This window comes from Melozone crissalis, unplaced genomic scaffold (assembly GCF_028551555.1).
Source record: "Melozone crissalis strain CALT ecotype California unplaced genomic scaffold, PUWL_Pcris_2 ptg000023l_1, whole genome shotgun sequence".
NCBI lineage: Eukaryota > Metazoa > Chordata > Aves > Passeriformes > Passerellidae > Melozone > Melozone crissalis.
In genome coordinates, this window is record NW_026535801.1 from 13,471,596 (window position 1) to 13,493,567 (window position 21,972).

General features: G+C 39.9%; 2 protein-coding genes across 12 annotated transcripts in view; both read right to left on the reverse strand.

Moving 5' to 3' along the window:
- PGAP1 (post-GPI attachment to proteins inositol deacylase 1) overlaps positions 1-13,977 on the reverse strand; it is a 33,166-nt gene extending 19,189 nt beyond the window's left edge. The window contains exons 1-8 of one of the 2 annotated variants that reach the window (XM_054277743.1): positions 13,825-13,977; positions 9,569-9,722; positions 6,768-6,943; positions 5,963-6,134; positions 4,719-4,879; positions 3,095-3,147; positions 2,852-2,918; positions 1,679-1,784 (exon numbers count right to left, since the gene is read on the reverse strand). In XM_054277743.1, the coding sequence (XP_054133718.1) occupies positions 1,679-1,784; positions 2,852-2,918; positions 3,095-3,147; positions 4,719-4,879; positions 5,963-6,134; positions 6,768-6,943; positions 9,569-9,722; positions 13,825-13,977 (1,042 nt within the window). The remainder of the gene's footprint in view (positions 1-1,678; positions 1,785-2,851; positions 2,919-3,094; positions 3,148-4,718; positions 4,880-5,962; positions 6,135-6,767; positions 6,944-9,568; positions 9,723-13,824) is intronic. The other variant, XM_054277744.1, reaches the window with a different exon arrangement.
- A 714-nt stretch (positions 13,978-14,691) lies between these two features.
- Positions 14,692-21,972, reverse strand: part of ANKRD44 (ankyrin repeat domain 44) — a 131,872-nt gene continuing 124,591 nt past the window's right edge. For 6 of the 10 annotated variants that reach the window (XM_054278475.1, XM_054278474.1, XM_054278473.1 and 3 more), the window contains 2 exons: positions 21,452-21,543; positions 14,692-19,311 (listed from right to left, as the gene is read on the reverse strand). In XM_054278475.1, the coding sequence (XP_054134450.1) occupies positions 19,046-19,311; positions 21,452-21,543 (358 nt within the window). In that variant the 3' untranslated portion in view covers positions 14,692-19,045. Of the gene's footprint in view, positions 19,312-21,071; positions 21,144-21,451; positions 21,544-21,972 lie in introns of all 10 variants that reach the window. The other 4 variants (XM_054278479.1, XM_054278478.1, XM_054278476.1 and 1 more) reach the window with 2 other exon arrangements.

A 21,972-nucleotide genomic window follows, 5' to 3' on the forward strand; every position in this document is an offset into this window, starting at 1 on the left:
GTATTTTACTGATCACCAAGGTCTTATCTCCTGTCTATATATGGATATAAACCTTATGTGCTTTAATCAACACTGAGGATTGCTACTGCTTACAATTACATGCAACAGTTATCATCAGTTACACAGGAAACAATAAAGCCCTAGGATCCTGTTAATAAATACTAATGGCAAAATAAAAACCCCATGGATCTTGAAACAAAATAAAGGCAACAAAACAAATAAACCAAATTATATTCATGTAATTACAGGGTGAGTGATTAATGATGAGGCAACATTAGGAACAGCCCCAATCTTTGTCCCTGTCAGCATTTTAGAAAGCTAATACAGAAACTTGTGCAGAAGAACATCAGCAAAGTGAGTAACACAGAAAAAACCAGAAGCAGTTTAAAGATATGCCTAGGGAAAAGATTAAAGCAATAATGAAGAGCTCAGAGTACAAACAATGCCAATTGTCATGCAAAGAGGTTGTATCTTTCTTCCATTTAAGGAGAGTAACAAATTCATGACAGAAATTCAGCTAAATGTCAAGAAGTCACCATGAATAGGAAGACAGAAACATGAAATCCAATTTAAAATAAATTTTTCTTATTGCTAAAAACTGACCCAAAAAAGGCAACCCTCCCAAAATATCAGTTTCACAACCTCTCTGGGCACCTGTCCTAGTGTTTGACCACCTTCCTGGTGAAATATTTTTTCCTAATACCTAATGAGAACGTCTTTTGTTACAACACGATTTCTACTGCCTAATTGTAGAAACCCTCTGCTTTCTAATTGTGCTATCACTGTAAACCTCTGATAAAAATCTAACTTCATCTTCTCTCCAATTCTTCATTAGGAAGTTGAAAACAGCAACATGATCCCCCTCAGCATTTTCTTCAGGGTGAAATTCCTCAGTTCACTCAGCCTCCTTCCCCCATTTCCTATACCTCAGGAACTGCCCATTTCGGTGGTCTTTTGCTCCACGCTCATTTCAGAGATGCCAATGCATAAATGCTTTCATGGAAGAGGGTGCCCAAAACTGGACAGCAAAGTACAAGCTACATTGGTACTTCTACAATGTCTTACACTGAGAACATTCCTGAAATAAAATGGTTTGTGTAAAACAGTTCAGCCCACTCCAGCAAAATAAAGCTTTGCTCTACAGAAGTTGTGTTTAGTCCTTAAGACTCCATGTAGTCAAAATCTCTCACTTTTAACTCTGCATCCTTAGGAAAGAACTGTAGAAGGAATCCCTCAGTGAACAGTTCATTTCACCCTGCCATGTCATGGGGAAAAGAGATTGATGGAGCAGGTCTGAATGTTCAGCATTTCCATGAGCAGAACAAAATCACCATAATGGCTCTGCAACACCCCTCCAATCCCTCTTGCAACCACTGCAGATAAGACTGCCCTTTTGACATCCAGCAATTCCATTTCTGAGATTTCCTACTGGACAACCTGGTGTAAATATGACTCCTCAGAGTCTGAGCTATAGAAAAGTGACAGATTTTTGCACCTATCCCTGTTAACCAATTTGATACCAAAACCAAATAAATACAGATTGCTTAGGCCTATAACCTGCATATTGTTTTAGTTTGCCTGAAGGAGGACAAAGTGTATTCTGAAACTGTTAATGAGAAGATTAACCATTAACAAAGCAGTTTCACTGAACCCTATTATAAAGAAAACTGCTGCTCACCTGTGAGGTGTGTAAAAGCTTCAGGATTTTCCTCATACATCTTTGCAGGGTGTCTCACAAAGTGGTGATTCAATACAGACATTCTCTTCTTTGGATCCTCAGTTATCTAAAACAAAAGCACATTATCAATTTTTACCAATATGTGTGATTTAAGATCACCTCATGATCACAGCTAGCAATAGAGTTTTGTGGGGGGAAGGCAGCAGAGATTGTTAGAAGTCATTGAGCCCCTTCTGTTCTGAATTCAACACTCTGAAGTGCCACCAATAGTCAATCACTGCAATACAGAAAATCTACACATTATTGAGCACAGCCAAAACTTCCAGGAGTTTTACATTCTCACCTACTCATTACCCAGGAAACCATTCCATTAAACTTTCTTTATAGGCACACATGCATTCTTCCTGAAATGAAACTCAGGCCAGAGCTTAAGAAAAATTCTCACATTTAGGCTAATCTGAGCTCTCATATCCAGCTGTATTGCCACACTGGGATTCACTTTTGTCTGGGGTTGGGATTTTTGTTTGTTTGATCAGTTTGGTTTTGCTTTTTCCAAAGCAAAGGTTTTGCTTTTTCCAAATAAGCCTTCCAGGACTAATTTTTATCTATTCTACTTTCCAAAACTGTGGCCACTACAACTGATTTCTGAAAAGTTTTACCCTCCAGCACAGTCAGTGCTGCAGAACTGTACTGCTCTTTTTGTTCCTCTAAATCACACATTAAAATAAGTACACATGAAAAACTAGAGGAGTCTGCCCCAAACAGCCTGAGAAGGAACATCTAAAATCCTTCCTCTTCTGTGTCTTGGGCTCTGCTCTTATGTACACATTAGAGGTCAAATTCACAGCTACAGATCCAACAAAATTTGTTCATCCTGGTGCAAGGTCAACTGAACCTGCTGCTTTGTGGTAGAAATGTTCAGCCCTCAGCTCAGCTATAAAGCATCAAGCAGTCAATAATGAAAACTGAGCTAACACTTTATTTCTGACTCTTTGGTTAAACAACACAAAGGGATTTCTCAGTGACTGGTACAAAATGAAAACTTCTCAGCGTGACTTAGAATAATCAAGAAGGAGCTTTCTGTGAAACGGGGAGATATCTCTCCTGATTAAACATTCTGGGATGGAAGAAGAAAGTGTGATGGGGAAATATACAGAGATCACATATACAGACCTGCCTTGTGTTTTCATCTATGAGATCAAAAAAAGCTCTAATGGTAGCCAGGATCAGTTCTTTGCACCTAGAAGACAGAATAAGTAAAATTAAATCTAGAAGGGCAAGATCCAGGGTGATAAAACTGGTCAGAAGAGACTTTACCATAATAATAAAGTGAAGTTAGATTATGGTAGAAAGTGCTAACAGTGGAGAAGAGAGCTGTGCACAGTGAGTCAATTCACATTTGTTCCATTCTCTTACCACACTATGGAGAGATGGTCAGTTGAGGCCCAAGCTCTAGGCACAGCTGAGCTCTGTTCGGGGGAAGAAAACCATTAAGCTTTTGTTAGTACTCAATTCTAAAATTATATGGAAAATTTTCCCCTCCTTATTTAAACATATTTGCACAATTATTAAAAAGAACAGCCCTTATCTTAAGAGTTTCAGAGCTTAGGGTGCAGCAGAATGACTTCTTCAGTCGCCCATCTTGCAAGCTCTGAGGCACGTGCAAGATGGAAACGATAAAACAAAATTACCAACAAAATTATCTGTTAGCTAGCAGAGACCAGGGGTGAAAGGGTAGAAAATGGAGAGGAGGAAACTTACCAAAAATTTCTTCAAAGACTGCTTCTATGACTAATCTTACTATTTTAATAACTGATCCTGGCACATGAGAATAGCAGCATGCCAATGAAAGCTGTTCTTGAGAAACCAAGGGCATCCTCAACAGCAAGAACCATCAGAACACCACAAAGAAAGGCTGGTCAGTCTGAAGCTATTACTTGCTTTAAATGGATTTCATGCATTACATTTTAGGGACTAACACTATCTAAAAAACCTCCCACAAATGGAGCTCATCAACTTATTGCTCAACATGAATCAAATAAACTATGAACTATTAATGCATCATTGGGAAGAAAAAACCAAACTGAACAATAGCAACCACAACACAACCTCCAAAACAAACCAAACAAAAACCAGGAGGAACTTGTACCACTACTCAGGAAATCTCATGCAAAATTCTGGTCACCAACACTCAAGAGAAATGAAAGTAGAGCAGATGCAGAGAAGGGTTACTAGGACAAAGGGAATGCAGAGTTAATCCTCTCAGCCTAGCAGGATCTGAGCTGAGCCTATTTATAGACAGCTTTCTGTACAACACACAGGGAGGTAAACACCAAGGGAATGACAGCTATTTCATATAGCATTTTAAGCAAATGTCAGAAGAAAGGCATTTAAAAACTGGCTTCTGCAGTAAATGGAAGTTGGAAATTACAAGTTTTCCTCTTTCTTGTGTTTTCCAGCTTCTCCATTGTCCATGTAGGGAACAAGCTGATGGAGAGGGGATGGAACAACAAACCTAACTACTTCCTGATGACCCTTGATTAATTTTGAAAGCATAGATGCCTCAAAAAGCAGAAAATTTGACTTGATGATCCTCTACATCCTTTCAATTCCTAAATTCTTTGAAAAACAACAAATACAAAAAGAAGGTGCTATGCCAGAGCTCTCTTTTATAATAGAACACTCTACTTCTATACTACACATTCGCCTTTCTCCACATACATATCTCTTGCAAAAACACAGGGAAATAAAACCTGAGTTCTGGAACTGAAGAAGTGCAAGCAGGTGGTAAGAAGAAACAGTATCAGTGACAGATGATTCCAATCAGTGCCACACATATTCCTCCAGTGAATGGCTCATTTAGACTACATCAACTATTTTTGATTTTATGACCATACAGTATCCATCAAGTGTTTGAACATGCAGTATTTTCATATTTATTGACACCATGCTGCCCATATAGACACTGATACATGCATTACATTAGTAACTATCTAACACAGTTCCATGCAAAACCAAAAAAAACAGTTTGCTTTTTTACCACAACAGATAAGGCACTGTCATGTTGACTCAATCTTGGTAGAAAAGCCAGTCCTGAACGAACTTGGTAATCTCTGAATCCTCCCGCCACAGAAAGGGTAGTTAAATTTCTTAAATCTTGGGCCTTTAGAATCCAATGATTGTTTACAGCTGTATAAAAATCTATAAAATATATTAAAATCAATCACCATTTTCCCATAAGCCTATTTGATATACAAAAATAAAAAGCTATATAAACATTACCTAAGTGTTTCTGTAAGCCCCCTGGGAGACATTTGAGCTCTGATTATCACTTTTGATTCACATAAGAGAGGAAAATTATTGCTTTAACCCAAACAGGTAGCAATTAGGAAAGACAAATACATTTTCTTTATCAGCTGAGCACATATATTGTTAGAGTAGCAATCCACAGGTTTATTTGAAGGACAGACACAGTTTTACTTGAAGTTCAGAAACAGTCAGTAAGGATTAAACATTGCACTGAAATCAATTGTAGGATGGAGAATTAATACAAGCACAATAAATCAAATGCAGCAGCTAAAGATAATTCATTCCTCTTGGGTGTCACAGAGAACAATGAAAATTAATGTCTGTTCCCTTTCCTTCACCAATTCCCTCAGTATCTCCATGTAGCAGCACAAATACCACAAAACACATATTTAATCAGTATAGTTTAATCAAATCTAGCTTTTCAGAAAGTGTAGAGTACATGTGTAATGATTATACTTCATTTTTATGCCACACATTTAGGTGAAGGAAAATATGCTCTTTTTTGTAAATATTTAAAATACCTAATTGCGTCTATATTTATATTCTCACTTGTACAACCTTTGGGTATGAAAATGATTAAATTTATCACCTTTTACAGAACTAACACTATCGCATCCAATAAAGATATAGGTCATTACAGAGGTCAAGTTTCAAAAGAGGAGAAAAAAGAGAAAGAAAATACATAATTCACTGGAAAGCTTACAAATTTAGTAACGTGCCCTGCAACTTATTAAATTACAGATTATTGAGAGCTCCAGGCATCACACAGAAACTCAAGTCCACATAATCCATTCTATATGACACTTGACTTTCTCTGAGCATCCTGGCACCCTCAACTACCTGAGTAACAAAGGAACAGATTGATTACAGTAAATAAAGCAGCACATTTTGCTGTTGATTTGCAAGAATCTCCCCACCACAGCTTGAGAGGATCAATAAATAAATACCATGTGGTTAGACAAATGCAGTACTCACCAGTAAGATATTTGTCCAAAGGCATTACAGGTGCAACGTGAGGTGTGGCTTGTGTAATGAGCAGGTTTATGAGTTCAGGCTTAAAATTCTTCAGAGTGAGCAATGCTCTTGCAACAAGACCACCCATGGAATGCCCAACTATTGCCACACTGCTCGGGGCAAATTCCCGATCCTTCAGCAACGAGCAATCAGACACATCAGAAACAGATTTGACATTGAATTGTTCTTATTTTCTTATCAGCTGTAGATTCCCCCCCCACTCCAATTAACTTATAGTCTTTCAAGGACAACATGAATTAGCATCAACTTAACAAGCTTACAAATTCAATAAAAATGTACTTGCTATCTCATGAAAATGTGCTTAATATGAATTATCCAGCTCAAAAGGAAATACTGTGTATCCTGTGTAAGCTTAGTAAACTTAAGCTGATTTTAATTTCTGAAGTTTTTAGGAACAGAGGACGTCAAAGAACTTCCCCAGAGAAAATTGGGATGTAAGGCAATTGATTGATGTAAGGCAATGCTATATGAATATTTTAGTAAACTACAAATATTTACATCTCTACTAGAAAAAGACATCCATTGTGCACAGAAGTATTTATTTGGAAACACAACACAGAACCTCCTTAAAACTCTGGGATTGTCACATACTAAAAATGCATTAAAGTAATTCTCTATAGCATTATTATCACCTTCAAAAAGTCTCCCTCCCCTACTCCTCACTCCTCAGTTTTGCAGCAGGAAAGGCAGCCCAGAATTCCATTCCCAAAGGGAAGTGCACTACTCAGCACGTGGCACTACTTACCTTGTACAGCTTAAGGATTACTTTGATGCACTCATGCACAAACTTGGTCTGTCGTTGCAGGCTGCCACCATACAATGCAACCAACTCCTCATTAAAGTTGACACTGAAGAAATTAAAATGATACTTGAAGTCAACATCTTCTGCTTTTCTAAGTGCAATGGAGCCAAGAGAACGTACTAGAAAAAGAAATGACAGCAATTAGTCCAACAGTCATTGCTTAGCATCACTTTAGCAGAAAAACACTGAAATACATAATCAATTAAGAAACAAATACATTAAATCCATTGTTCACCTCAAGTCATTTATAAAAGACATTCTAAACCAAACAATTTCTTTTCAGCTTACTGCTGACAACAGAGGTATTTTATGTCAGGAACAAATTTATACAAGGATCATGTTCCTCTACCTTAGGTCTGCTTTTCTCATCTCATTTGCACCTTCTTAGTGCCACCAGAGAAGAAGGCATCCTTGATTCCAACTGCAGAGGCAGTCCTACTGCTAGGATTTCCTAAAACTCCTTTCAAGGCCATCAAGAAGAAAACTCCTTTGAAGGCCATCATCTAAGAAAACATTCCCAAACACCACTAAGATAAGTATGGGGGATTGGAAAACCAAACCCTAAAGGACACTTGTCCACCTAAAACCTCGAGTGAGAAAATGTTCACTTTGCAAGGTCTTGCTTCTGACCTGTCTTCCCTGTCTAACCCTGGCTACTGTTCAATTCAGCCTTTTGTGTGCAGAATAGTCCCCAAGTTTCCATGGAGACAATGCAGGATGGGAACAATAACAGCTGCAAATAACAAGGCACGGTACTAGAAAATAAAAGAGAAAGTCCCAAAAGTGCCTATATAAAATAACAAATGATGGCCATAAAGGTCTGTCCAAATCCAGCACACAAGAACAAGATTCTCCCAGAGTGCAGGTTGAGAGAACAGCAGGACCCTCCTTCTCAGATTGTCTTTTACTCAAAGTCTGAATTTTTGTACATTTTACAAATTTCATTTTAGTGCCAATGAAAGATGATGAATTAATATTTCAAAAATGCCTGTAACCACATCAAAAACTCCTGAAGGTGGGTTGTGAGTGAGCCTCTTCTTTCAAGTGAAAGGACAAGAGGAAATGGCCTCAAGTTGCACTAGGGGACCTTTATATTGGATCTTAGGAAATGTTTCTTCCCCAAAAGAGTGGTCAGACATTGCTGCCCAAGGTAGTGGTGGAGTTGCCATCCCTGGAGGCATTCAAAACCTGTGCACATGTGGCACTCAGGGACATGGCTTAGAGGTGGGCTTGGCTGGATTAACGCTGGCATTCCATGAAGTTAAAGGTCCTTTCCAACCTGAATGGTTCTATGAAGATAACAAGGCCAGCAAAGGCAGCAGCAGCCTCTGTCTTCATTGTCCAGCAAATAAGAATATATTTTAAACAACTAAGAAAATTACAATAGCAACACTTTCTCTGCTTATCTAGGCACCAGAATAAAACTGTGTTATCTCACAATGAATTCTGAACAAAGTAAGAATTAACACAAATTATTTTAACAAAAGTTTTCCAAAATGCACAGATGACATATTGCCAGTCTCCCTAAATCCAAAAAGAACATTACTAAAATATTTATTGTTCCTATAGCATGTAGTACTTCTACTCACCTAGTAAGTTTGTTTTTCAGATATTTCCTTTTGATTCCTAAAATGCCTTGAGAGTACCATTCTATTTCCTGCATAGTGATGTACTGCTCTGTGTTTAGAGACAGCATTAATTCACAGATCTGCAATATTTGATGCACAATCACTAAAGTCCATATGGCACCTCTCATAATCATTATGTTTGTAATCTTCTTTGGATGCTATTGTGCCTGCAAGTCTCTATGGGTTTTCTGAAAGTACTAATTGGTAAAATATTTAACACTGTTATAAGCTAAGCAAGTACATTATGTAAAAACTCCAGCTCTCTAAAGGTTCTCTGAAATCAGGTAATTTAATCATCAAGTTTAGTGCTAATATAAGGAAAAATTATCACAGTAAGAAATCAGGGCTCAGATTATGCTGGTCGTCCCCCCCCCCCCCCATCCATTTTCTAACATCATGAGAGTGTTATTTACTGTTTCAAAGCGCATTTTAGGGAACAAAAATAACAGTCTGACAAACCCAGACTGGAAGGAATAGCAGGTACCAAAGTAAACATTGAAACACAAAACTTCATGTACCATTAGCTTTGGTATTCAGAAAAATAAAAATGCTTTAAAATGATTACTGCTTTTCATTTGGAGTCTAGAAATGTAAGAGAGTAAACAAAAGAGGCTGTGTGTAAAGTGGGAAGCCAATGTTAAGGAAAAAACAGCACAATATAAAGATGCAGGGAATAATGAAACTAGAGGGCAAGCTTACATGAATTTCTATAGCATGTAATTCCTTTACATCACAGACAACAGATGGTTCAGTTTCTCCTAATCAAATTCAGGTCATGTTTTATTTGGCACTAACTGCACTAAACATTGTTCAAATCAAAACCAACTAGATGTTTGCAATCAAAAGTACAGCAAGGGTGCAGTGCTGCCAGAGCATAAACTGCATAAACTGTATTGTTTGTGGCTTTCAAAAGCCTTGCTGCTCCAGAGAAATATTACAGCTCAGCCATTCAACTGATTTCAAACAAAAATCATGTATCTTGACTGTTTGGAATCAAACAGACTAATATGATCAACCATTATGACTGTGTCTGACATTATTTCAAACAGAAAACTACCAAATGCACATATCTGAGAGCTTTTCTGTAGCAAAGCTATAAGTCAGCTAAACACTTACCTTGTTTGTAACTGCCAGCATTCCCAGGCAGAAAGAGAACTGGAATTCCTGTCAGTAGGAGATTTTTGTTTTCTTCAGCATAGTTCCCTTCCCCATAGAGATACAGCTCATATGCTGGGTATCGTCTGGCTGTTTTCTTGGGTAATTTTATTTTCTATTGCAAAAGTTAAAAAGAAAACAAGGACCTTGTTTATAGAGTTACAAACAGGAAAATACAGTGGCTATCCAGCCATTTAAATAATCTGGCGCATGTGATTTTATTTTTATGGCTGAAGAAATGAGCCATAAAAATATTCTTTACAGTCTAAAGAATACAGAATGAAAAACTGGGTTAGGCTTTAAAAAAAAAACTAATTCAAATTGGAATATCAAACAAACTGTTTAATAAGTATTATTGGGCATAATGAATGGCTCCAGTTACTCTAAACAATTAGCTTTGAAACAAACTACAAATGAATGCAATTATGTATCTACCAAAGCTGCAAATTTATGAAGTAAATCCAGCCTTACAACACAGGTGGGGGAAAGAAAAAAAAAAAGGCATGTCAAAACCCCAGCAATTCTCCCAGGAGAGGAGCAGCTGAGAGCAGAAACTGGGGCACAAGAGTGATGCTAACTATTCCTGCTGCACTGGAATGGCTCTGGAACCCTTCCCAAGGCCATGGACCCCAGCACAAGGATCCAAGAGTCACACCTGGAGAGCAGTGGGATGTGGGTGCCACCTGCTAGCTCAGGGTAACTGCAGCTCTCATGGGAATTCTCTTAGCTGGTTTTACAGAGATGTCACCTGCAGTGGAGTTTAACCAACAGCAGTTACCACCTCAAACAGCTCAGCAGGAAAAACAAACCCCTGGTCCCCTGAGGCTTTTTCTGTTTCCTCTCCAGAGCTGGGTCTGTGGTCTGACAAAGTGCCTGGCTCTGGAACAGCTCAAGGTCTAACACACATGTCAGCTGTCACTCAACAACAAGTAACCCCCTAACCTAGCACACATCTGATTCACAGGATTAGGATCCCCAAAGAGAAAAGAACAAAATCTCCCTGATCCCAAGGGCTAGGTGAGGATTAATCTCACACCAGTAAGTCAATCTCTTCGAGTCATATGCCACTGTCTTAATTAAATGTGTTCTTGTTTACTACCTTGGTTTAACACCTGCATAGAGGCTGGTTGGTTTATAATTCTGAGTTTCTAAGATACAGATTTTAAAATGTTTATGACTGCAAATACACTTATTCCAGTGTTTGATTATTTATGTTACAACTATGTAACAATTGAGAGAAAAATAAGATAATACAAAGACACATGTATTAAGGTGTAATTTCTATTTTAAGGAAACACTTTTACAGAACAAGGTCAAGACTAAACTCAGTTTTGTATCAGAAATCTCCTGTAGAGTCTCTCTTAATTGCTTCCCTGAAATAGAAGCATCTTTAATTCAAATCATTTATTGTTTTCTCTCAGCTGCACCTACCATAAAGGTGATTCAGCTTTAATTCTGTGTCCCCACACTCCTTCCCTTCCCCTGTTCTTGTCTATCTCTGCTCAGCTAATGACTGTTTTCTTCTTCCCCCCTTGGCCTTCAAAGTTTTTGGTATACTGGTTATTATATATATATATATATATATATATATATAAAATATATATATATATATATATAAAATCCCTATTCTATGAGATGTATCTATGTGTTTGTATTATTTACAGTTTTTTAATATCTTGATTCATTAACACAATGTGAGACTGTGAGAAATTCTTTCACTGAGAAGAAGAAAATTTAAGCATCATTCAGGGCTTATGTCTTCAGATCATCCTTTGGTCTTTTCCCCTTCTTCATCATCCTGCCTTTCCAGCTTCACTCACCTCACTGTCCCATTCTCGTTCCTTTCTGCTGCTCCTTTTGGAAAGGCTTTCAAAATTATGTGACAAAAACCTTCAGCAGTTCCCATTACTAAACTCAGAGTGTCAGCAAGATGTGCTTATATGACTTCCTGACAGATCAAATCAACTGTTCATCCACAGAAACTTCCCGGTTCATTGTCTTTTCAAAAACTTTTACAGAACATAAAATTAACATGCTGTTCTTCCTTGGGGCATTGTCAAACACAAAAACCCACACAACCCATGAGAATTGTACTGTCAAAATACCGGGGGGTTGGGGGATTTTTTGGTAAATCACAGTTTTTAAATATTATAACAAAGTGGCAATGTATAACTCCAAAGGAAAAGAGACATTCATGTTCCATGACAGTGGGTTTAAACTGTGAATTCCCAAGACACTGCTTATGCAATCAGTTGTAGCAAGCTACAGCAGCTTTTTACAATGTCAGTGCACGCTTGGTTTTTCACCTGGTTCTGTAAGAAATTAGGTTTATGTGAACAACTCCTCATTACTAACTTCTGAATCTCTTGCCAAGTACAGCTGAACAGGACAAGGGCAGGTTAAATTCAAACACTGCAATTCTAAAACTCATGCAAAAAAAGATGATCAATGATCAATTACTAGGCTGACTGGGAGCTAACTCACCCTGATGGGCACAAAAGAAATTAAACTTCTTGTTTAATTGCTCAAGCCGTTATTTGTTTTGTAACGTGACACCAATCCGGAAGCAAGGACAGGTACCTCCCACCGAAACTCCCACCCTGGGGTTTCCTAGCGAAGGCAGCACCACACACACAGCAGACACCAACAATAAAAACCTACCTGTAAAGTACAATACCTTAGCAAACCCACATGAATTCACAGTTTGCCCCCCAGCCCAAAGTACTGTTTTCTGCACGGTAAAAACGATTACACAGGAAGCAGAAATTCCAGAGGGCAATACAGCCAGCTGTGACTTGTATCTCCTGCATGGAACTACCGCTCACCTTTAAGCCTTGCACCCCGCCTAAAGATGCCTGAGTTTAAGCCCTTACATAATGAGTAAAGACAAAAGATGTGGTGGCAGACAAGAGTTTCAGGCACCCGCCAATACCGTCACACGGGTTCTGCCAGTAACTTTCTGTTGGTTGGCTTCAGACTGAAGCTGAAGTAGGTTCTGGCTGCCAGGAGATCTCAAAACTTGCTGTGCAGTATTTAAGTACTTATAACTGCTTAAACGAATTTGTTCTACAGCACTGACAAAACAATCCCTATAGCCATACCTAATTCCTCTTTTGTAGGCTAAGATGGCTATATCAAGGTTAGGAAATAAAGATTACGACACCCAAAAATTAACTTTCTGCTTCATTATGAATTTAGACACTGAAGTTTTGGTTTTCATCTTCTTTACTGTGCAAGCCAGCTTGCAACCTGCTTCTGAACTGTGTTATTTAGAAAAATTACTATTTTTCCCAACATAAATTAGATCTCAGATAATGATAAATGAATGTTAAGAAGTCAACCAGTTATGCTTTTAATAGGAGAGAAAATGCTGTAGCATTTACTACTATCAAAAAGAGAAATAGTTTTCTAACAACTGCGTGCTGCAGCATTAGCAGTGAACTTAAAATATGCATTTACATCCTTCCATTACTAAACCAGAATAGTGTGTGGAAAATATCAATTCTCTCAAACTGATCCCAGGTTTTCAAAGAGACTTCTACAAGGCTGTTAGCAAAACAAGACGGACCTCAGAGGGATTTACAAGCTCTCCCATGTACTTTTTGGGACATGCCACCTCCAAAGTGCTCACCGAGAGGACTTCGCACCACTGTTCACCACCTTGAGAGATACGCTAATAGTCAGAGCTCAGTTCTGCCCTTTTTTTGACACACAGGTTACTTCCCAGTGAGAAGTCGCGAGAAGGGCCATGAAGTGCAAGGCTTGGCCTCCTGGGCACGGCCAGAGCTGGCACAGGAGCTGGCCCAGCCCCTTCCTCGGCCAACACCCGTGTGAAACCCAACGTCCTGGGTTTCACAGAGCCACTCGGAGCTCCAGCCATCGGCAGCTCGGACCGCGGGCAGGTTTTGCACGGCGGCAGCACGAAGCGCCCCGCAGGGTTACAGGTGGGCGGCTCTGCCACCGCCCTGTCCCCCCGAGGGGCACCGCCACACGACGGGGGCACAGCAGCGCGTCCTGCCAGCCCGGCCCCGCTCCCGCCCAGCTGCCCGTGCCCCATTTACCGCCCTCCGCTCCAGCACGGCGGCGAGCCCCGAGTTCGGGGCTGCTCTCCCTGCCCGGGGGAGCGGCGCCTCAGGCTCCCGGCTCCGGCAGCGGCGGGGCGGGCGGCACCGCCCTGGGAGCGGCAGGTCCCACCTGTTACACCCCGCCGCACTCACCAGGTACTCGGGGTACTCGTACATGTAGGTCATGCTGCACCGGTTCTCCTCGTAGAGGAACATCACGTCCCGCACGCCCAGCAGCACCAGGGCCGCCAGCGCCCCGTAGAAAAGCCCCGCCAGCGCGGGCAGCCGGCGGCCCGCCCGCCCCATGGCGCCCCGCGGAGCGGAGCGCTGCTCCCCGCGCACACGGGCACGGCGGGGCGGGGCGGGGCGGGAGCGCCGCGCCCGGGAGGCGGAGCGGGAGGGCGGCCGGGCCGGCGCCTCAACCTGGCCGCCGCCGGCGCCAGGGGGCGGCCGCCATGTTGGGGAGGTCGGGCGGCCGCCGGGCCGAGGGGCCCGCCCGCCATGTCGCGGCTGGCGGGGGAGGCGTGTCCGCCATGATGGGGAGGGCGCCGCGGCCACTCGGCCCCGCAGCGCTCGGGCGGGCCCCGGGGCAGAGCCAGGCCCGCCGGAGCCGGGCACCTTGCCGAAAATAAACCCGCACAGCCGCTGGGCACGGACCCTTTGTTTGTTTGCTTTAATTCGGGTTACTTTTAACACCTTACTATCACTGTCTTGAAGCTGTCTGGTGCATTTTAGTCCCTGTGGGACTGCTGCCCCAGCCGGCTGCAGGGCACACCCAGCAGGGCGGGTGCGGCTCACCAGGGAAAACAGTTAAATATATAATGACTGAGAAAAAAAATAAATTACTGTGGTGGTTTATTTTGTTCCTCACCTTCCCCGAATCTACAGAGAAAGCAAAATCAGCTTTCTAGGGCAAAGGGTATTTATATATGAGGGAAGTACGAAGTAATTGCATTTTCATATTCACTGCGAAATACTTAAGCCTCCCCGGCTCCCCCAAAAGAAACAAAATTTACTCAGTTTTCCACTGTATTTGTACCATTTTTATTTGTAAAAATAACCATCTGAATGCATTGCAATAGTAGTTTACAGTTAGGGTTCTTTATTACATTAATACAGCATTCAGTAGTTTAAAAAGTTACTAAACTGTGCTTGAGAAGATTCAGGTTGAATTCCAAGTCATTCAATGAATTAAGTTTTTTTTTCCTCATTTCATATGTGACATTTATCCAAGTCCTTAAGCTTCAATTTACAAAAGCAAACAATAACGACAAAACCCCACTGAAACCATCAAACAATGTTTTATATAGTTTATTACAAATGTTATGCAAAATATAACACTGGCACCAGATGCATATCACCATGGTTTGTAAAGATATATTGCACATGCTAAAGCATAAAATATAAGACAAAACCTACAAAACATAAGATATTGGCTTTAATATGTAGATCACTGCATAAGAAATGCATAAAATTACATTTTATACACACACTCAAGATTGTCACTAGTTTAAAACGCCCTTTCCTATAACACTGACCTAAGTTTACTTTTTGTGTAATAAGAAAGCATTTTCAGCACGGCGAAAATTATACATTATTCCTATAGAAATTTAGCATATTAATTTTCATTTCAATGCAGGTAGAACATATGAAAAGAAGAAACACTTTATACATTCAAAGAAGGTCTGAAATGAAAATTTACTGGTAATATATTGCTTTTATAACACTCAAATGAAAAAAAAAAAAGACAAGTTTCACAAAACATTTCCATTATACACAAATATAAAAAGGCACTCTAATATTTCTTACATGACTAAGAATAAAAATCACAAATTTTTTTTAAATCATCCTCAAATACATAACCAAGTTTCTCAACAGTACAATGGATAAACAATTCATTTCATGTGTTTGTTCTAATTCAATAACCTGGCAGTTGTTGACTGCATAAAAGTACCAAACACATTATGGTGCCCTTTTAGTAGCGATGAACAGAAATCCCCTGAGCTATTTCACAGCTATTTCAGGCAGTCCGGAGGTTGTAACTCGGTATTTATGAGAGAGACCTGGGAGCCCACCCTGCTCTGGATTCCGCCTGCAGCTGTGGTTACAATACAGGATGAAACGATCCTGCCAGCACACCCGGGCAGGGAGCTGCCCCTGCCCAGGTGCCCTCTGCTGGGTGCAGACACAGAAGCTGCCCACGTGTGTAAGTTGCAGGATCCAGGGTTAAGTGCAACGATTCTGTATGATTACTCTTGTAAGGAGTCCACAGAAAGGCAAGGAGATTATTTACAAGAGTAACATTACTCGCATGCTTATATACCTGCCCTAAACTACACATTGATTTCTACATGTGATAAATTACAGATTGATGTGCTAGCATACAAAAAAAAGGGATTCTGGTAACTCACATGAGATGTGGGAGAGGCCAACACTGAGCACTTCTCAGTGTCTCGCTTGTGGCAGTTTTCCTGCTAAATCCAGCGCGCTCAAACACGACCTGTGCAGTGCCCTGGAGGTGAGCACAGCCTACATTCCTGTGCTTTTTGGAAGGCTGCATCCTGGCACCATTGTGGGGTGTCATGGCTAAAGGTTGGATTTGGCTCCTGGAAGGACCAGCGTGACTCAGAAATAAATCACCTCTGCTTCTGGGATGCAGCAGCTGTTGCACTCCACAATTACCAGTGTTACCAGGTACCACAATTAGAAGTAGTTTTTGTAACTGTATGGGCAGCAGGTGAAAATACTGAGACTTTTTAAATGGCTGCTTCAAATAATAAAAAACTTTTTAGAAAGAGGGCTGGTTTTGTCTTAATGAAGCACTGTCATGTAGGATAGCATCATTTTCTGTATTTCAGGGTGAGACTTACAACTAATCCTGCCAAGGAGCCTGCCTACATTTCTGCTTAAAATAAGATTAAAATGCTGATTCTGCTGTTAGACAGGTGGCAGCTATTTCCCATATGTTTGTTTTCAATGCCACCCTTCTATATAAAAAAACCCCAAAATTTGGGATTACTATTCATTTTGGAACAGGCACCACTGAAAATTCTAACAACTGCTCTCTCCTCTTATTTTCAGTGTTTTAAGTAAGGTGGTTATTGCTGTTCTGCAACTTTTAAAAGCAAAAATGCTGAGAAAAACCAATTAAAATGTTTTTTGGTGCTATTTCTGAGGAGAAAAGCCAGGTTGCAGATTCTCTGTCATTCTACTTTAGGAACTACAGAGTACAGAGAAAAGGGGTTTTTTTCTTGTAAATTTTGGAAGATTGCTAACGATCAAGGAAAAAATACTCAATTTTAGTAAGGCAAAATAAAATTAATATTTAATTTTTTTTCCTAATTAAAGGACTGAAATCTGCCAATAGATTTTCAACAATCCAGCAGAACAGGGCCAAAAACTGCAACTAAAACTCAAATCCTTACTTTTCCTTTACGCTGCCAAAAGCGAGCACCGAGGAAGCTGATCTCACCCTCCAGCACAGACACAGGCCTGAGACAAGCTGAGTGAATGACAGGAACAGAACACCTGACTCCATGCTCTGCCACAGCTGTGTGGGTTTTCTCACCTGTCTGGCAAGGGGCTGCATCCTTCTTAAACTCTTAAACAAAGGAAAGTGTTTTGCTTTCTGCTTTTTCCCAACACAGCCAGTGGACCTTTGCATTCCATACAAGATGGGCACTCTCCTGGTGTGCATCCACCCTTCCTTTTTGCTCCTCAGGCCCTCAGTCTTGCCAGATTCACATTTCATTTCAGTATGCATGAATGCTAACTAGGAGAACAAACCATAGTGATTTTTCCTGGGCATTTGTTTCATCTCAAATAAATAGAAACACATTTACATTAAAAGTATATTAACATATTCTAAAGTCTGGGAAAAAAACCCACCTGTGGTCAACACATCATCAGTTAAAAATGTCAACTTGAAATTGGTGTCATAAAATGTAAAATTCACCCAAGACTATTTTACCTCAAAAGTTTATATTTTTATCATTTAGAAAAAACTACTTCATTATGTCACTCACATTTGAACAAAAAAATAAAAGTAGCAAAGTCTTCAACTGAATTACTGAAGCATTTTGGTCCTCTTGGTACGGCTGGTTAGTTCATGATAGTTTTTTGTTTGTGTTTTTTGTTTTTGTTTACAAAGTCTCATTCTTCCTTTTGTACATCTGTTGCAGAGGAGGGTCGGGGTCCATTTGACCTAGAAACTTTGGCAGAAGGAGTAAACATATTCACAAAGTTGACACTGCTTTAAAAGCTGGTGACAAAAGGCTTTTTTAGCATCTGTCTCTGGTCCCCTACACGGTACACTGCTATGTTTCTGGTGTTTGGTATTTCAACTTTTGGTGATACGCTTTCATTGCTTTACCTTTGCTCTGTTAATCCAAACACTGGCAAAAGTATTTTAAAATTCAATACTGTTAACAGTAAAAATAAATTATTTAACGATAGAAAAGGAAAAAAGCGCCATTTAAGTTGGCAAATCATTAGAAACTTTTACATACACCTTTGTCTACACATGATTTCTCCCGCTCTCCCCTTTTTTTACTGGTACTAGATTCATGATTAATGGCTCAGGTGACAGAAACATCTAATGACCCTAATTCTGTAGTGCAAATAAACATTTGTGCTGAATTGAAAAAAAATAAGGGCCAAGTGATCAGCATTTTACAGAAGTGATGTTCATGGGAAAATACGGTGGGATGAGCAGAATTTGGCCTTCAGAGTTAACAACTACATTTTTCTAATTGTGTACTGCAACTAAGAACTGTAAAAAGTGCCTTCTGTACGTTTAAGTGCTTAATACAGGCAGAATGTAAAAGGTTTCATTTCCTGTAGAAAAGTAATACAGGCAGTTTTAAGATTACAACTTTACCTTTGGTTCATGTAAAAAAATTATCTAATTAACAGAGCCCCTGGAAGCAGGAAACAGACAAACATAGGAAAGGGGTGATGCTCGAATCTGTGAAGGTTATGCTGGAAATAGGATTGTGCACTAAAGGTGCAGCTAAAACATGAAAGAACTCTTTACGAACAGTTCCCTGTTTATTTGTGCTGTCAAAAAGAAAAAAGGCATTTTCTCTTTTTCTACTTAAAATAAGAGGTAGAGACTTTCCACAGGGGCACTTTGGGCCTAAAGAAAACATCAGGAAACTGAAAAGCTGCAGAACTCTAATAGGAATATGTTCCAGTAAATCCCTCTAATTTTGTTATTTAAAGGCTTGATTCTCATCAGCACTACAAATCTTTCATTAACTACTTGTCAAGAATAATAGTTAAGAATACAACCGTGGGATTTAAGCTGTTTAAAAAGACAAAAATTAAAGCTAAAATGAAACAATAACGAAAAAAGTTTTCGAATACCAATGAGTCAAAATGTTTCAGAATCCGAATCATTTTCATTGTACCCATCCTCTGTTCCTATGTTATTACTCAAGGGCTTATCATAAGAGTTAATGGTGCCCACAGCGGAGCCATCGCAGAGGTGCGTCCTGCCCAAATTGTCTTTTTTAAAACAAGCGAAGTTGAAAGCCGTCACTGAACTGGAGGGAGAAAAAGGCATCATGGTAGCCAAAATGAGTGCCAGGCAGTCAGCCACGTCTTTGTTAGGAGCACAAGCCAGGGCTGGCGTATGACCTGGGCACAAACGCAGACAAGGCAATGGTTAGTACTGAGGGCACCTGGGGCACCCGGCATTCCTCAGGGACATCTCTAGGGACACATGGGGTTACACATGCCAGGCGTGTTACTCACTCTCACGGCACATGCTGGGAGGGACACTGGGGGCACCGCAGTCACCGGGACCACAACAAGCACTGCTCGTGTGAAACCAGGCAGCAAACACTGCGCCAGGTGCACCACAGCTAAACACGGCTCTACAGCACACACAGCATGGCCAGTACAGAACACAGGCACTGCAGCAACAGGGACAGAAACTGGCATCGCTTCTGTGTGCATGAACGAGTCTCATTCTGAGAACAACAGCTTGCACTAAACATGAAAGGTATTAGTTTAAAAAATTTTGATTTAGTAAGCGAACAATTTTAAAGATTGATCAGTTGAGTATCTACTCAACTTGGCAAGCAGTTTATTTAGGAATTATATTATAAAATAATTAGACCAGTGCAGGGGGTACATGGATAGCAGGTGTGACTGGATGTTTAGTTCCCAACTAAACATGGATGTTTAGTTACCCAAATATACACTGTGTTAGAAGAATATTAGCTGTTTTCAGCAAGCATGGCATACACTTCAAATACACAGCTAATAGGACTCCAATGTCAGTCAAACAAAGGACTGGGGAGCTATTAGAAGCTTGTCTTCACTGCAGTTTAACTTGGGTCCTGTCCAAGCACTGCCCTAAAGCAGCTCTTCATGTACATGAGCCCTGGAAGGCAGTGTGCTCATTACACTTACTGTCTGTACATTTTACATGCTGCTGTGCAGAACTCCAGCCCTTTCCAACAAATCCTCCTTTTATGCTAAGAGCTGAAAAATTCTTTGGCAGATGGTTAAATCTTCAGCACTGCAGCAATAGTAATGCGAGGCAGTGGCCACTTCTGGTACCTACTGCCTCGAGGAAGCCAAGATCTGCAGCACAGATGAACTTGGTAAGCAAAAAGTGAATACAGTTTTGTTGCAAAATACCCACATTTAAGCACTGATTGCAGTCAGTACATTTCCTCTTCCATGTGTTCCAAGTGCTAACATTCTTTAGATCTGTGAATGTGCTACGGTTCTACTTGAACATATCTCTTTTAAAATGTGTATGCTGTTCCTAGAAAAACTAAATGCGTGTAAAATTTAAATCTAATTGTCATTTGTTACATACAAATTAGCTGGATTTGTATGTACTGTTTTAAGGATAAAATCTGTGGTTAGAAAATAGTCTGGTTCATTTCTCTGTCACCTATCTCTGAAGTGAGGTTAGGGTCAGATGACTTCTGTGGAACTCATTCATGCAAGTATAGCTAAGTAGCATTTGGCTTATAGTAAATACCAATCAGTTCTTTTCATCCAGAGATCTCAAATGTCTTGCAGTGATGGGTGAGTAGTTACTTTATTTAGTGTTACTTTACAGATATGGAAAGATGGAGGTACCCAATTGTTACATTAATGCCATGAAGTTAGTATTGTAAGAAAAAACAACTGATTTCAGGAAGATATTTTTAAAAACTATAATTGTAGAATCACATCATTCTATGGTTCCTTATAATTTTTAGGGAAGGGCTTCACTAAAGCCTGAAATAAAATTATTTAATTTAGTAACCAATTATGTATTTTTATGAGACAACAGTAATTTAATTGCATCTTGGTCAGATAATTTGCAAGCGCAAGGTTTGATCTCAGAATGAGCTGGGACACACTCAAACACATGTTGATGGTTTTCTTCCTACCCATTAAAACATGCGCTGATTGAATGCAAATTCCTTAATTCTTCCGCAAGGCGTCAGAATTATCCGGTGCCACTTGCATGTTTAGGAAATTCAAGTTACCACTGCACTCAGGCATTAAAAAAGACTAGCTGTTGACAGTACATGCAAAATGAACAGTAAAAGGGACCACTGTGATGTTTAAAGTAGATTCTTATACTAAAGAAAGAGTATCTTTTAATTTTCTTCTTTTTAATAGGTACTCACACAACTCATTGTCTGTTCTTGGAAGGATAAAAGCATCAATGAAGTCTATCATCACTTTTTAAGTCTATTGCTTCAGTCTGTTGTAAAATTACCTGTTGGCTCCCACTGAAGACTGTCATAGTGTATCATTTACTTACCATTTTCATCTACTGCCAGGACACAGGCCCCTTTGGCCAGCAACTCTTCAACCACCATCTTTAGGCCATTTCGTGCAGCAATATGAAGAGGTCTACAAAAACATAACAACTAAATTCAACTTTAGTTTACAACAGATTTTCTACACAAAGTTAGGCAATGCTCAAAGCATACTGAGCATGTGAAAGAGAATGGTTTCCTTCCTTGGATCATTACAATTGTATCGTAGACACTAAATTTTATTGCAGCCTTTGAAACAATTGACATGTTCCACATCTATTAAACAAGATTTCTTTTGTGCAAGCACACAAAGATGGCTTAATATTTTCCAGCCTAAAGACTTTATTTAAAAGTCTTTCTCATTTTTGCACTGTTTGCAGCACATAATTGATGTTTAAAAGGAATCCAAGACTGAAAAACACCTGTGTTCTGTCCTTAATTCTGGCTGCTACAGGCTGTTCAATATCATTGTATTGCGTTTTTATCCTTGAATACTCAATTGCTAATCTCTGCTACTGCAGAA